The 16,803-nt window shown below is 41.9% G+C and overlaps 1 protein-coding gene across 2 annotated transcripts; it reads right to left on the reverse strand.

Moving 5' to 3' along the window:
• Positions 1 to 9,729: 9,729 nt before the first annotated feature.
• Positions 9,730 to 14,881, reverse strand: CIMAP3 (ciliary microtubule associated protein 3). 2 transcript variants are annotated; one of them, XM_021001515.2, is made up of 6 exons: positions 14,748 to 14,881; positions 14,368 to 14,510; positions 13,123 to 13,221; positions 11,321 to 11,454; positions 10,401 to 10,518; positions 9,730 to 9,953 (listed from the first exon to the last, which is right to left on the reverse strand). In XM_021001515.2, exons 1-6 carry the CDS (start codon positions 14,770 to 14,772, stop codon positions 9,885 to 9,887), a joined length of 588 nt encoding a protein of 195 aa, XP_020857174.1. In that variant the 5' UTR covers positions 14,773 to 14,881; the 3' UTR covers positions 9,730 to 9,884. The 2 variants fall into 2 exon arrangements, with proteins under 2 accessions (XP_020857174.1, XP_020857183.1); XM_021001524.2 differs by lacking the exon at positions 13,123 to 13,221.
• Positions 14,882 to 16,803: the final 1,922 nt, after the last annotated feature.

The following is a 16,803-nucleotide window of genomic DNA, read 5'->3' on the forward strand; positions in this document are numbered from 1 at the left end:
GAGTTGGGCAGAGAAGAACAAATGGCCTGTTCTAAATCAGGGCATGAATTTGATCTCATTGTCTCATCCATCATAGGGCACCTCCAATTTCAGTCAGACTAGTCAATTTAATTCACCTAATCAGTGCAAACAATATGTCCCATTTATCAGCTCTATTATTTGGATTCACACTGCATATTTCCTTTAGGCTGGAACTAATGACCATATCTTACATAATTCTAACTTTGAATAGCGTGATTCAAATATAAGTGATCACTTTCTTTTTTTCTTTTTTGGTAATTGGGGTTAAGTGACTTGCCCAGGGTCACATAGCTAGTGTCAAGTGTTTGGTCTGAGGCCACATTTGAACTCAGGTCCTCCTGACTTCAGGGCTGGTGCTATCCACTGTGCCACCTAGCTGCCCCTAAGTGATCACTTTCTAAGGTTCGTTATTTGTACTAATTGGGACCTAGTTATATTTGCTTACTATGTGTAAGGCTTTGGACCAGATATTTAGACCAATGGATCATGGCTCTGTATCTATCTTTTCCTTTCTATTTCTTCCTTCCTCCCTCCCTCCCTTCCTTCCTTCCTTCCCTTTCTTCCTTCTGCATTTATTAAACACCTCTTATGTTTCAAGCATGAAAGACTTTGCCCTTTAGGAGTTTACATTCTACCACATCCTTCTTCTTCTTCTTCTTCCTTCTTTCCTTCCCTTCCTTCCTTCTGCACTTATTAAGCACCTATTATATATCAAACGTGAAAGTCTTTTCCCTTCAGGAGTTTGCATTCTACCGCATTCCTCTTCTTGCTCTTCCTTCCTTCCTCCTCCATGAGAGCTGTCTTCAAGTACCTGAAAAACTATCACACAGAAGAGTGTTTAGAACCATTTGACCTGGCCCCAGAGGGTGGAACTGGGAGCAGGTGCTAAAAATTGTTATGAGGCAAATTGACACTAAAGGATAAAAGCAGTTCCTAACTAACAGCAAGAGCCCTCTCAGAGGGGAATGGGCCGCCCAGAAGGTACTGGGTTCCTCCCTCACTGGAGGTATTCAAGGAACAGCTAAATGATCAAGTGTTTAGTGTAAGACTGGCTGACACCGAGTATGTCGACTGTTTGTTGCCATTGATTTTTTCAGTGGTCCCTGTGAAAGTGGTCCCAGGCTCAGTGTAATAAGGAGGGGCCCAGAGAACAGTCTGCCTTTGAAGGCACATATAGTTAGGTAGCACAGTGGATAGATCCAGGCTTGAAGTCAGGAAGTTTCATACTATTTTGCCTCAGTTTCCTTATATGAAAAATGAAAAACCCCATCAGTAACTTCACCAAGAAACCCCCAAATGGGGTCACAAAGAGTTGGACATGACTAAAACAGCTGAACAATACCAACAAAATACCTAGCCCAACTCTGGGCAGAGATAGGATAGAGGGAGCCTTTATGGGCCTCAGTTTCCTCATTTGTAAAGTTCCACATCTTCTGACTTGAAGACCAACGGATGCTCTTACCACTGTATCTCATTTAAGACATCAAGGCACTTTCTCTGAGGGAAGTTATATTAGATTGTAAGCTCTTTGATAGTAGGGCCTATGTATGGTGCTTTGCCCATTATTATTGTTTAAATAGAATTCACCAGTTCATCAGTGTAGGAAGGTCTTGATGAGGAACCTCTTTACCAATGCAGATCAGCACCTTTTCCACAACCAATAACTTTATCAAACTGCCTCAGGGGCCACGGAAAAGTTAGATGAGTTACTCAGGGTTGCAGTAGGTGTCAAAAAATGGATTTGAACCCAGGTCTAACAGACTCAAGTCTGTCTCTCTATGCACTATCCCATGCTACTTCCCATGCCTTGTACCCAGTGACTGTTTAATAAATGTTTGGTGAATTCAGCTCCAAGGGTGTAATGAGCTTTTCTGATTTGCAGGAGAATCATAGAGTTTCGGGCAGCTGGATGCTCAGCAGGTTGAGTGCTGGGCCTGCAGTCAAGAAGACACATCTTTGTGAATTCAATTCCAGCCTCAGAGACTTGCTAGTTGTGTGACCCTGGGCGAATCACTTAACCCTGTTTGCCTCAGTTTCCTCATCTGTACAATGAGCTGGAGGAAGAAATGGCAAATCACTCCAGTATCTTTGCCAAGAAAATCCCAAAATAGGATCACAAAGAGTTGGGCACAGCTGAAACAACCGAACAACAACATAGCGGTTAGAGCTAAAAGGGAGCTTAGACCTATTTTACAGATGAGGAAACTGAGGCTCAGAGATGAAAATCACTTGCTCAAGGTCGCTCACACTGTTAGTAAGTAGCAGAGCCAGGATGTAAAGCCAAGTCTTGCAACTCCCAGATCTGTGCTGTGCCCTGTGGCATCATGCTGGCCCTCAGTTTCAGTTTTTCTGAGTCATACTGTTCCTTGACCCACATTCATACAACATCTCCAGAAGTGTACTGGAATGAAAAAGATAGACCTTTCAAGGAAAAACTTCAGTCGTTAAAATAACTTAGCAGTTTTCCAAAGGTTAAACAATCCTCCCTCCTCTTCTTATTGAGGCAGCATGGGTTCAAATGCTTTCAGTAATGTACTTACTACATCTTGAGCAAGTGACCTTGAGCAAGTCAACGGAGTTGGGGAGGGGAGTCAGTCTCTTCATTTATAGAATGAATGATTAGACTAAGTGAGGTCTCTTGCAATGCTAGTTCTATGATACTGTCTAATTCTAGACTCAAGTGTATCTATATATTTCTTTCTATGTGAAATTGGTGAGTTCTGTAGGCTTATCCATGCCACTTGCATATCACATAGGCATTCTGGGAAATAGGCTCATTCACTTGGATGTTCCTGAGCAGAGAGGTAGGCCCAAGTCTTTTTAGCTATGATGGATCTCAATGTTTCAGAGCTCAAGACAATCATCACAATGTTATCCACAAAGAGGAATACCTGGAGGACCCCACTATCAATAAGGAATCCATCTTCGACCTTGGACTCTGTTCTGGATTTCCTCCAATCCAACAGTGAACATCTTTTGTTAGCTCACACCTGCTTGTGTTGTGTCACCCCTTCTTTTAATAATCAGAGGATCATTGAACAGTGTTATCTCTGTTGTTACATCTATCAAGTAATATTGGTATGCTTTTAACGTATGCATGGAAGACATCTGGCTGGAAGACAGCCTTTAAGAAGATGTTTTGATTTGTCAGATCAAACTCTTTTTCATAATTAAACAAACAATAACCATTGTTTGGAATATTGTAATCTTTACAACTTTCAATTATTTATATGATGGCAAACGTGGTCTTGCCAGAAAGTTTGCTTGATAAAACCTGTCTACTCCTTTCTAATACCTTCTTCTTCTATAAGAATGCCCTTGACTTATGTATAGATTATTCTCATAAAGTTTTATAGAGCAGGAAAAATAGGCAAATGGATTGGGAATTATTGGTGTTCTCTCAATTGTTTGAGTGAGGAATAGAAATAATGTAAGAAATTTCTCCCTCTCCCATTTTTGGTGTCTTTTTCTCCTTCAGATACCTTGAAAATCAATCCCTTAATGCCCTGATGATAAAACTTCCAGCACAGAAGTCCTTCATATTTGCTGGTCTTCATCCAGCTGCTTTTTCCATCTTTTTTTCTTCAGTGTTATTTCTATGTCCTCTAGAAGCACATCTGGGACTGTAAGTTGGCATGCATGTGTGGTGGCTCCACATTCCTTCATGATATAGTTTGTTATGAGATTCTTTGCAGATGTTTTCCAAACTTCATCTATTTCTTGTCCTCCTTCAGGTTTCATTCTTAAATGCCCTCAGATGACTTTGCCTAGCTAACTTTCACCAAATTTTCTTTAACTAGTTTTCCCTCTATCATCATCATCATCATCATCATCATCATCATCATCATCATCATCATCTTCTTCTTCTTCTTCTTCTTCTCCTTCTTCTTCTCCTTCTCCTCCTCCTCCTCCTCCTCCTTCTTCTCCTTCTCCTCCTCCTCCTCCTCCTCCTCCTCCTCCTTCTTCTTCTTCTTCTTCTTCTTCTTCTTCTTCTTCTTCTTCTTCTTCTTCTCCTTCTTCTTCTTCTCCTTCTCCTTCTCCTCCTCCTCTTCCTCCTCCTCCTCCTCTTCCTTCTTCTCCTCCTTCTTTTCCTTCTTCTCCTTCTCTCTTCCTCCTCCTCCTCCTCCTCCTCCTCCTCCTTTTTCCTCAGGGTCACACAGTTATTAAGTGTCTGAGGGAATTTGAACTCAAGTCATCCTGACTCCCCAGCTGGAGTTCTATTCACTGCACCATTTAGCTTCCCCTCCCTCTAGTATTTCTTGCTATTTTAGAACGCTTTTTTTGGGACGTAGGGGTCCAGTGATTTTGATGGAGAAAACTTCCAATGAGGAAACTTACTCTATTAATTAATATCACCTACTGTTCTTCAATTTATTTAGAGTGTTAGAGAATTGTCTGTAACATTGAGAAGTTAAGTGACTTTTTAGGGTCAAACAGACAGTCCTTGTGAGAGGTGAGATTTGAACACAGGCAATTGTAACTTCAAGGCCAGGTCTCTATCCGTTATTAATCACTGCCACTATCAATCACGGCAATACTGCTCCTAACCTTCCGCCCTTCTTAGACTGTACAAATGAGTTCACCGTCTAAGCCAGTGCTGCCCTTGATTGTCACATCTTTCCACTTGACAAACTGTCCAAAACCAAGGCAGTTTTTAGGCTCTTTTGGTCTCCTTGTTATGTAAATTGGTTAAAGTTTAGTTACATTGGTTAAACATTAGTTAAACTTCTGTATGAAATTGTTATATTCAGCTAGACTTAGAGTCAGGAAGCACTGAGTTTAATCCTTTCTCAGGTACTTTCTACCTATGTGACATTGGGCAAGTCACTTATCCTTTTAGTCACAGTTTTCTCATCTGTAAAATCGAGATAAAAATAGCACCTACCTTCCAGAGTTGTTGTGAGGATCAAATGAGACAATAATTATATAAAGCACTTTGCAAATCTTAAATAGTTACATGAATGCTAGCTAAGACTCATCATGTCCATTGTCATGTCACTGGATGTCAATGAACCATGTTTGATTGATTTCTTGAAGACATTTTTCATGATAGATGAGGTTTCTGTGTCACCTACACTTTCTTTACCGCTCTCATTTCTTACTCCTTACCTATATTTTGGTGTGTTTTTCTTCTTGCTCTCCTCAAAAGGTATCTTCTTTTGCTCTGAAGGTCAACATATATATTTATTTAATTTGGAGGGGCTTATTGAGTCCTTCATAGAATAGGGATTCTTTTTTTTTAGCGAAGCAATTGGGGTTCAGTGACTTGCCCAGAGTCACACAGCTAGTGAGTGTCTAGTGTCTGAGGCCAGATTTGAACTCAGGTCCTCCTGACTCCAGGATTGGTGCTCTATCTATTGCACCACCAAGCTGCCTCTAGAATAGGGATTTTTTTTTAAAGTGAGGCAATTGTGGGTAAGTGACTTGCCCAGAGTCTCACAGCTAGGAAGTATTTTGTGTCTGAGGCTAGATTTGAACTTAGGTTAGAATAGGGATTCTTAACCTGGAGTCCATGAACTTGTTTTAAAAAATAATTCTGTAGCAGTTTTAAAATATCATTGATTTCCTTTGAAATACTATGTGTTTTATTTTATGCATTTAAAAATATTATTTCTAAGAAGGGGTCCATCACCAACGTGCCAAAGGGGCCCATGATACAAAAAAAAAAAGGTTTAAGAATCCTTGTCATAAATTTTCAGTATCTCTTCATCTCCCAGAACGGATATTGGAGCATCTATGATTATTTTCAGGGTACTATAACCCTTGGAGATGGGAACAGGGCTAGTTAGCTAAGGAAGCGTGTACTAGCTTCTATAATTAGGTTAAGCATTTCCCAGTTTTTGATTCTTGTGATCTGTAATTTAGTATTTCTGTGCTTCTATAAGTTTGCTTTATTTTACCTTAATTAGTGAAATGCATGCTAGATTTGGAGTCAAAAGATCTGAGTTAAAATTCTTTTTCTGCTTTTTGTTGCCTGTGTGATCTTGGAAAAGTCACTTAACCTAGGCCTCTGTTTCTTGATTTGTAAAATTAGGTAGTTGAATAAGATGGCTTTGAAGGTCCCTTCCAGAAATAAATTGGAACCTATTATCTTGTGATTCCTTAATTGTTAATAAAACTTTTTTTGAAGGGGAAAAATGACCTCTGCCTTATGTTCACAAAGGGGAATAGGAATAGAAGTCCACACCTAGGGTAAACAGATTGGTAGCATTGTAAGAGAGCTAAGGGTCAGCTAGGTGGCGCCATATTGCATAGAGTGCTGGGTCTGGAGTCAGGAAGTTCAAATCCAGCCTCAAACACGTACTGTGACCCTGGGCAAGTCACTTAACCCTGTTTGCCTCATTTCCTCACTTGTAAAATGAGCTGGAGAAGGAAAGGGCAAATCACTCCAGTATCTTTGCCAAGAAAGCCCCAAATGGAGTCACAAAGAGTCAGACAGGACTGAAAAACAACTTTATAACAAAAGAGAGCTAAAGAAGGGACTGCCACTTAGTTTTGGGGAACTGCCCAATAGTAAGCTAGTGAATATAAAGGTCCGACAGGAATTGTAAATTTTTCTCTCCATGCATATATCTATCAAGGAGTACTTGACAATCCCTGGCTTAAACCATCCAACAACAAGCATTTATTAAGTACCTACTATGTGCAAAGCACTGGGGATATAAAGGAAATACACGCAGTAATTCTGGCTAATTTGAATAACCCCACCTTTCAGTCCTAATTGGGCCCATTAGGCTAGAGGAAAAACGGAGGTAAAATGGGGGGTGGGCATTTTATTTAAATTTCTTTGCCCGTGGCAGGTGCTGATATGGGTGAAAAATATACCACCGAGGAAGTGGGGAGAAGAGGATGTTAGACTGTGATTTCAATTAAAACTTTTTTTGGGGGGCGGGGACAAATTTTGATTCAACACATCAGACAGACACCGAAGTGCACTCACAATGTGCAGTGCCTGTAAACAGGTAAGCAAAGTCACCTAAGGGTGTTACTGTGACTGACTGTATACACAATCTTACAGTTCAGTAATATTTGGGTTTAGACCTGATTCAACCTAGTGTCAATGAAGGTCTGCTTGAAGATGTAAGGAGAATGGGGTGTCACTGATCGCTGGGTGAACTCTTACGGAAGCCAGAGATTTGGGGGAATTGAATTTTAAGGGAGAGGCTTCAGAGTGAAGGCTCCGTGATCTGGCTCCACATTTCAACTTAACAGTGGCATGGGCCAGGGCTCCAAAGCGCCCCCTCTGCTGGCCATGATTTCCAGCTGAAGAGAGATGCGGTGACTGGTTCTGGTACTCTGGAGTTTTGTAGTAGGGACCAAACCCTGAGGAACTGTAAGAGGAACCATCCCAGAAAACCCTACTTAATGCTTGACCACAAGAGTCGAAGAGAAATGTTACTTATTGGAGGGTGTCAATATTTTCCATGAGCTCTGATAAGAGTTCTCTTTGTTTCACTCAATTTGGAAATTAAGCTCTTTTTTTCTTCTTTGAATTTTGGAAACTATTTTTTTTGCTCTCAGGAGGACTTGTTGACAACAGTATGGGTTGAGCCAGAGGTGTGAGAAATCCCTTGAAGTGTACCTGGGTCTTTTGGACAGAAGAGAGCGCCGGACACACAGGGATTACTGAACAAATCAAGAAAAGCCTAGGTAGGCTTGTTTTTGAATAGTTATTTTCCTATCTGGGGTCCACAGGAAGAGATGCCATCAAAGAGATGGAAGTACTGAAACAGAGGGAAAAAGAAGGTAAAGAGAGGAGAGGAGAGCAGCATTGATATTACTTAAAGAGGATGATTAAAAAATCTATTGGTTTGGGGGAAGGTGATAGAGATGTTGCCCAAACACATTTATCCTTGGATTTTTGTTTTTTTTAGGCAATTGGGATTAAGTGACTTGCCCAGGGTCACACAGCTAGTAAGTATTTGGTCTGAGGCTGGATTTGAACTCTGGTTCTCCTGACTTCAGGGCTGGTGCTCTATCCACTGCGTCATCTAGCTATCCTTGGGTTTTTATAGACACTTTGCTCCCCACTCATCAACTTCACAGTTGCCAGCTTTGAAAGACACATTTCCAGATATCTTCTAGCTACGATCCCTTAGACTTGAACCCAAATGAAATGACTTGGCACAGTCAGGATGTCATTGTTAAAGGAAAGGAGACTTGTACTCCGCCCGTACTGAAGGTTCCTGCCTGTTGCTTCCAGGAGTCGATATTTTAGCTATTACATGGTGGGTGGGTGAGGAGGAGGAATTCCAGAAGGACTAAGATGCTTGGTGGCTGAGATGACCAGCCAGGAGATAGTACAACGTCCAGACTATTGTAACTAGAAGCCTGGGAGAAGGGACATTGTTAAGGGATAATGAGAAAAATTCTCAGGTCCAAGATTGGCAACTGTCCCAAGCACCTGTGCCCATTGCTCTCAGCTTGGCAGAGCATCATCTCTTAGAGCACAGCAGCTAGCAGCTATAAATCTTTAGCCTGGATCAAGCCAGTGTTAGATAAACAGACCTTGGAAGGGGCAAATCAAGAAAGAAAGAACCCCGGCCCTCCCCATTCACCCCCTTCTCTCTAAGACATTCTTTCCCTGGAGAGCTAAGCCTTAGCAAAGATAGGACAAGTTGTTCCTTCCGCTCTCCCCACCTCCTCCACCCTTCACTCCTATGACCACTATCCAGTTTCTGCCAGGAGGGTGTATAGTGAGGAAGGGAGGGGAGACATCACGGGGGAAAGCCCAGGCTATTGCCTCTGCCAGCATGGGCATGGTGCCACCTGACTCCCTCCCCCCACTTTGTGGGTCAGTGGCAGCTGTGATGAAGTAGAGGCAAAGGAGACTGGGATAATAATAGCTTCTATTTCTATCGAATTTTACATCAATCATTGTTTTAAAGAAAGTGCTTTGCAAATGTTACTGCTGTATATTGGGGTTTTTAATCTTTTTGGTGGCAGGGACCCCTTTAGCAGGCTGGAGAAGCTTATGGACCCCTTCTTAGAATCATTTTTTAAATGTATCAAGACACACAGGGCTACATAGGAAGCCAGTTATATTTAAATATGATTATCAATATATTAATAAAAAATTCACTGATCCTAAATTAAGAACCTTGAGATGACCTTAGGAGTTTATTATTATTTATTTTTTAGGAGGTTATTATTATTATTAGTGCTATATTACTGTTTTAAAATGCTTTCCTGACAAGAAACCCATGTAAGGTAAGTAATACAGTTATTATTATCCCCATTAGACAGATGACAAAATTGAGGCTCTCAGATAAGTACAATTATTTGCCTATGGTCACACAGCTCCTAACTCTGAGAGCCAGGAGTCAAACTCAGGTCTTCTGGGTCCAAGTCCAGCAGTTTTAGCACTGTACTGCCCAGCTCCTGCACCTGCACTGCACCTAATGGTCTTTACGTGGTATGGTACAGAACCCCCAAATCTGAGTCCTGGCTTTGACCAGGGTGACCTTAAGCAAGTCATTTAACCTCATTTTTCTCATCTGTAAAATGGGAGAATTGGGCTAATGACCTTTACGGCCCTGCCTAGCTCTAAATTTAGGATCTTGTTGACCTCACTGGGGTGGGGAGCTGTGGGGAGTGGCTAATTGTGCTCCCTCCAGATAAAGCCATCCTAGGGGTCTCACAGCAGGGATGACTAGGTCTGTGGACTTGAGTATATACAGCAAAATGACACATGAAGACAACACACTCTTGAGTTTTTCAGGAGTACTATTTTGGAACTTAGAATGAACCACTCCCCACCGAAGGTTCAACCCTGGCGGACAAGAGGGTAACAGGGGTACCTTGTCTCATGGCGTTAAGATTAGGTAGGGTCGGGGGAATGAACAAGATGACAGAAAGGTCTCTCAGCTGTAATACAGGCTTAGGTAGGCCTCTCGGTTCCGATGTATCCTGAATTCTTTGTCTGTTATCAGCTGTAATGAAAATAATGCTGGTGAGTATCACACATTCAAAGTAACATTCCGTTCCCCAGTGGTCCAAGGGGGACTATGTCCTCTGTCCCTAGTATTACAACTACCCCGCTTGTGTCTATTCCGGGGGAATAGCTAATCACTCAAATGAAAAATTACAAACATAACTCTACATTTATATGGTCCACAATAATATTTCTCTCACTTTGAATTCCTCAACACTAACAACTGTTGTCTTAGAATTTTTTTCTAATTACCAGATATTTGTACCCAGATCATAAATTCACAGACTTTTGTGTGGGTATGTTTGGAGATCTCCTAACTCACTTGACATATTCTTCTAGCAACTGGACTCTTAAACTCCTGGGGGTAGGCAAGTATTGCACATAACCTAGCACATAACTCACTTAAAAAGTCTATTGAATGAATGAACATCTCTCTAATTCATACCTCAGTTTTTAGGGTCCTTTTCTTTAGGACTGGCACTTGAGCCCAATCTGGAGACCCAAATTTCATTGGCCAAGTGACTTTACGACAACACATGGTCTCTGGATTGTAGGTTCCAGGGCTAAGGAAGCAAATTCATAGCATGTCTAATATTTTTGTTACCACCTATGAGAACCCATGCATTACTGCAGAACTCCCAGCACTCTGACTATGGGGAAAGTTTGACTGATTCATTTCCTGTTTGGGTGGAAAAGAATAAGGGATCTTTAGGTAGATGTTTCACTGAATGCTAGAATTTAAGATGCTCTGCCTTGCCTTTCCCTAGTACCAGGGTCCCCAGAACAAAACATTTCTGTGACTATTCTGCACCAGGAGGTGGCTGGGAAGTCACAAGATTGCAAATTCATAGCTAACGGCAGGTATTCAAGATGAAGTTGGGCAGTTCTGCTACCATAATGCAACAGGGGTCCTTAACCTGGGGTCAATAAACTTAAAAAAAATTGTTTTTCTTGTAACCTTGTGTATTTTATTTTATATATTTAAAAACATTATTTTAAAAAGGATTCTAAAAAAAGGGAGTCTAGAGGCTTCAATCAGATTGGTAAAGGGACACAAAAAAGTTTAAGAATTGCTGGGTTTGGAAGTCCACCAATAATTAGCAATAGCACGAACTCCTTGTGGAACAGGTCTTAGGAGTACTCAAGCTAGCTCTCTCCCATAAAACTATGGAGGCAGCCTTTTTTTATGTCTCATTCCTTGTTAGGCATGTGTGACTATTCTAGGGAAGGTCATATTTCATGTTTTCTCTAGGGGGATTTAAATATAGGATGAATGGTTAACTCTGACATAGTTTGACCATCCCTAGCTGGCTACTTTCCTTACTGCTGTGGTGGCATGAAAGAAAAATCAAAGATTTGACATACCCAGGGAAAAATGATGAGTCTGTGGGTCTGTCATCAAATCGATTTGAGATGGAGTTAAATGGAGCATAAGAAGGAGGAGCACATTTGGGCTTAATTTTCAGTGAGTCGGGTGAAATTGCCTTGGGTATCACCTCCTGTTTACAAGAAAATATAGTCATTGAATATATATTTTATATATACAAAGAAGGGCTACTAAGGCTTTCAGTGGTGGTGCTTGGCAGTGGGGAGGGAGGGGAGGAGTTCATGTAGATCTCGAGGGTAGATCAACCTCAAGCTAAATCTGAATTAACTCTAGAGTATCATGAGCGGTTTGGGCCCCATGTAGCAGAGGAGGATTGGGAAAACTTGGGAAAGCACAATCTCAGTGTCAACAACAAGCAGTTCCAGCAAGGAAAGGCTAAAGGAGTGAGCCTATGGAGAGAGCTGTAGTTGGAGTGAGAAGACAAGAATTCACATTCCTATTCTATCCTTTTTAAGCTGTGTGACCTTGGACAAGTCATATCAGTTCTCTGAGTCTTGGTTTCTCTATCTATAAAGTATGGTGGTCTTCTTCTCCTTCTCCTCCTTCTCCTTCTCCTTCTCCTTCTCCTTCTCCTTCTCCTTCTCCTTCTCCTTCTCCTTCTCCTTCTCCTTCTCTTCTTCTTCTTCTTCTTCTTCTTCTTCTTCTTCTTCTTCTTCTTCTTCTTCTTCTTCTTCTTCTTCTCCTTCTCCTTCTTCTTCTTCATAGCTAAACTTGTATTACCTACCTCACAGACTTCTGAGGATTCATTGAAATAATGTATGTAAAGTGCTTTGAAAATCTAAATAATTGTTGTTGTTCTGACTCTGTGTCCCCATTTGGGGTTTTCTTGACAAAGACGCTGGAGTGGCTTGCCATTTCCTTCTCCAGCTCATATTACAGGTGAGGAAACTGAGGCAAACTGGGTTAAGTGACTTGCCCAGAGTCATATAGCTAATAAGTGCCTGAGGCCAGATTTGAGCTCATGCAAATGAGTCTTCCTAACTTCATGCCCAGTACTCTATCCATTGTGCCACCTAGCTGCCCCAATCTAAACAATTGTAATTTATCAATTATTTGAAAGAAGTCATTTGAAAAAAAAGGAAGTGGAAGAAGGGGGAAGACAATTAGCATTTATCAAGTGCTTCTTGTGTGCCACACTGCTAAGTACAGGACATACAAATGCGTACAAAAATAGAGTCCCTGAGCTGGAGGAAAGAGGAACAAAAAGGGAAGATACACAAAAAGGAACTGAAAAGCAAGGGTAAGGGGAAGGAAGAGTTCTGGGGTCAGAGTGCTGATTTTGAGTCCTGGCTCTGTTGCTTCCTAGCTGTGTGACCCTTGGTGAATAACTAAATCTCTCTATGCTTCAGTTTGCTCATATTAAGATGGAGATGATACCACCTGCACTCCCTACTTCACAGGGGTGTTGTGAGTCAACCGGTGAATCTGAAAGCCCTATAGAAAAAGGAATTACTATTATTGTCATTATTTTACCATCACAAGGACATAGATTCAGCTATCTCATCATCAAGTGCCTTGTCCTCCCTCTCTGAAAATACAGTTCCATGGAAGAGTTTTAGACAACCTCTGCCTTTCTGTTCTCCCTCTCTCTCTCACATACATATATGTAATCAAATCAACTCAAGTCTAGGCACTAAACATTCATTCTGAAGCCCCTATGTGCTTGGCCTAGGGAGACAAAGAAAGGTACAAAGAATTCCTTTTCTCAAGGAACTCACAGAATAGTGTAGATGCATGGATGGATGATCTTTAAATCAAAGTGTATGAAATTGTCACTAACCTTACGACCTTCTTTAAATCGTGAGCTCGTCCTGGATCCAATGATATATCCCTTATTACTCATAGGAATCTTAGCAAGGTTGTATGCCAGGTTATTCTTCTATAAGTTTATACATGTAAAAAGACAAGGTCAGGAAGCAGTCCTACCAAGCTGCTTACCCCAGCATCAATGAATGTGGGATTTTCTTTCATTCTGAAGTCCCTGTATCAAAGAGACCTTCCTTTCTCTCTCCTCCATTGCCATTCCGATCTTTGCACACCAATGGGGAATCATAAAAAAGCAGCTGCATTTGGAATTTGCTGATGAAGTTGGAAGTAAATGACTTTTAAGGTCCTTTCCAGCTCTTAATATACGATTCTAATCTGTCCAAGGATAATTATGTACGTGGCAAAAATAAATTTATAAGAATTTTCAGAAGATATTGAGGAGCAAAGATGCTGTTCAGGCCGCAAAATGGCTCATTTCCATTCCCTGGTCCCCCAAACCTTTGGCCTTTTGGAACCCTTCCCCAGGAGCTTTTCTGGTGAAAGCTGGTCCAGCCGGTCACAAGAAAGCTACCTAATTGCCTGTATTCTGGAAAGTTCATAGATTAGATGTCTGAGAAGGCACCAGGTTTGTCCCAAAAGCCTGTGGAGGAAATTTTGGCTTTTCTTGAGGCTGTTGGGGGAGGGTTTGAGGGGGCTCAGGGCTGCAAGAGGGAGGAAGCAATGGAGTGACTGGGTTTTGGCCAGAGGCATGGAGATTCAGCATGCAATTATATTGGAGGGAGGAGGGAGCGGGTGTGAAGCCCTCAATGTCATTGCGAAGAAGGAAGTGCAGCACCCAGCATTATTTGGATATTAGCATGTTTTAGAAAACACTCCTTAAAGGGGTGGTAGCACATCATATCACTGGATATTGTCAGTACAAGAAGTGAGGAAGATTTAGCAATACAGAATTAACGAAGAGGAGTGGAAAAACAGGGAACTGAGTATGAAATATCATGAATGAGCAGGGTGAGCACACAGTATCAGTGAGGAACCCAGGGAGTTTCACCTCATAGGATTAATGCTGGGATTGGGGGAGGTCCAGCACACAACATTTTTGCAAGGAGGTGAGAATTCATTAAACAAGTTACTAGTGGGATATTCGATTGGTCAGGCATAGGGAAGTTATTTTCCTGCTACGCACTGGATCCTAGAGAGATGAGAAATGAGGACCACTAAACCCAAGAGAGCGTGATGAGGGATGGGATGGGATACTCACCTCTTCGTGGAGGTAGCATCCAGGTCCTCTGTGAGGTGCCCCCACAAGAGGCACATTCTTATTACCTATTCTGTTTGGAGGGTGGTGGATGGGGAAGATTTTCCTCGGTTGGCATGATCCAAAACAGTATTTCAGCTGGGCTTCTGAAGATCAAGAAAGGGCAGAAATGCCCAATGCAGAACGTGTGTGTCCCCGAAGGACCAAGAGGGTGGCTGAGTGTGGGTGTGGATTTGGGGAGTGGGGAGCGTCATTAGTGGCGCCCTCCATATGGTAGTACCATGGCAAGCCAACATGTGAACGTTGCCTCCATCCCTTCTCTTTCTGAACCCCAACCCCACCCCTATCCAGTCCAAAAGCTGGTCGGAGGCACCCCCACTGACCTGTAAGCTGCCATTCCCAGTTCATGTCGCTAGCTATGTGTACAGTGGGTTGTCAGGGCAACAGAAACGGAGGTCGGAGGAGGGCGGAGAGCGCTGAGGCTGGTGACCTAGATTGCGTGGGAGTCCAGGTACTATAGGCGGGGCGGGGAGGGGCGGGGTGGGGCTGGCAGAGCAGAGGTGAACAGATGTGCGTAGAGATCACTCCCCAAACACGCTGAGTTGTCTTCAGCCTTTTCTCTAGTCATAGGGATGATAAGGCACTTCTAAACTGTCTTTGTTAAATTCAGCTCCGTTGCTGAAAGTCACCAGATGTCAGGTTTGTAAAAGGTGGATACGATCCGCTTTTTAAATTTAACCTGGAAACGCTTAATGGACGTGTATTTTCAGCGTGTCTGGTTTCTTTTCTTTTCTTTTTCCTTTCCTTTCCTTTCCTTTCCTTTCCTTTCCTTTCCTTTCCTTTCCTTTCCTTTCCTTTCCTTTCCTTTCCTTTCCTTTCCTTTCCTTTCCTTTCCTTTCCTTTCCTTTCCTTTCCTTTCCTTTCCTTTCCTTTCCTTTCCTTTCCTTTCCTTTCCTTTCCTTTCCTTTCCTTTCCTTTCCTTTCCTTTCCTTGCCGTTTTTATGCTAACACTTTTACTAGGGGAAAAGGAAGCTCATTTGATTTCCTTCTTCCTAGAATCATCATTCATTCGGCTTCTGTCACCTAATGATATAAGCTTTTCCCAATGCGGAAGAGGAAGGCAAGGGGGTCCTTGGGGGAAGAAACCTCCACTTTCCTGTACAGTCTTTTCTCTCTCTTTTGCTGTGTATGTGGAAACACCCATTTTATTCAGAATTTAATAAGATCAGAATAATAATAAATGGTTGTCTTAATGAAGGAAAACAAGGCAAAACAAAACAAAAGGAAGAAAGATGAAAGACATTCAGGGAAACCCTCTTCTTGGATTCTCTACTGGATCTCCTTCATCACAATGTGTATATAGCTCTCAGTTTAATTCCTTACCTCTCGTTTATAATCAGAGAGTCATCCAGTAGGGTTATTTTTGGAAGAATCTTTAGTGATTTTAATATATGGATGGATGACACCCTGTTGGAAAATAACCCACAAAGGTTTTGATTTAATAAATCGAATCTCCTCTGTTTTCTGGACCCCATTCTTTCCTGTTTCTTCTATGTGACTGCTTTTCCTCAGTCTCTTTTGCTGGCTCATCATCTACATTAAGTTCCCTAACTGTGCTTGCTCCCCAAAATTCTGTCCTAGGCTCTTTTCTCCCTCTCTCTCTGTACTCATCACCTCCTACGTGTTTGGCTCTCATTCATTAAGTAAATGACTCCAAAGACCTTCATATTTGACTCCCATCTCTGGAGCTTCAGGCCTCCATCATCAATGGCCTATTGGACATTTCAAATTGGATGTCCTGGAGACCTCTTAGACAAATATCCAAGACTAAGCTTATTATCTTTTCTCCTAAACTCATCCTCCCTTCCTGGGGCAGCTAGGTGAGTGTAGTGGATAGAGTGCTGGGCCTGGAGTAGGAGGACCTGAGTTCAAATGTGCCTTCAGACTCTTACTAGCTATGTGACCCTGGGCAAGTCATTTAACCTAGTTTGCCTCAGTTTCCTCCTCTGTCAAATGAGCTGGAGAAGGAAATGGTAAACCACTCTAGTATCTTTGCAAAAAAAAAAAACAAAACCCAAAACAACACACCCTAAATGAGGTCCTGAAGAGATGGAAACGGCTGATTGATATTATGCTTTCCAAGCTTTCTTATTGCTACTGAAAGCACCACCATCTTTCCAGTTCTCTCAGCATTCTCCTTGACCCTTCACTCATTCTCATCCTACCTAAACAATCAATTGCCAGAACTTGCTGCCTACCCCTACATCTGTTGCATCTTCTTTTCCTTCTTACAGCCTACAACTTTAATTTGGGCACTTGTCACCTCTCACCTAGATTACTAATTAATTACAAATTGATAGTTACTAATCCTAATTGATCTCCCTATCTCAAGTCTTTCACCTCTCCTGTCCATCCTCCATACTGCTGCCATAGTAATTT

The sequence above is a fragment of the Phascolarctos cinereus genome, unplaced genomic scaffold (assembly GCF_003287225.1).
Source record: "Phascolarctos cinereus isolate Bilbo 61053 unplaced genomic scaffold, phaCin_HiC Scaffold_5;HRSCAF=322, whole genome shotgun sequence".
NCBI lineage: Eukaryota > Metazoa > Chordata > Mammalia > Diprotodontia > Phascolarctidae > Phascolarctos > Phascolarctos cinereus.

Coding starts and splice junctions, on each gene's coding strand:
- CIMAP3 (XM_021001515.2), bottom strand. CDS start 14,772: ATGAACTGGGAATGGCAGCTTACAG. Junction 11,455..13,122: donor GATTTAAAGAAGGTCGTAAG/GTTAGTGACAAT, acceptor TCTTGTAAACAG/GAGGTGATACCCAAGGCAAT. Junction 9,954..10,400: donor AAAGGACCCTAAAAACTGAG/GTATGAATTAGA, acceptor TTTTCATTACAG/CTGATAACAGACAAAGAATT.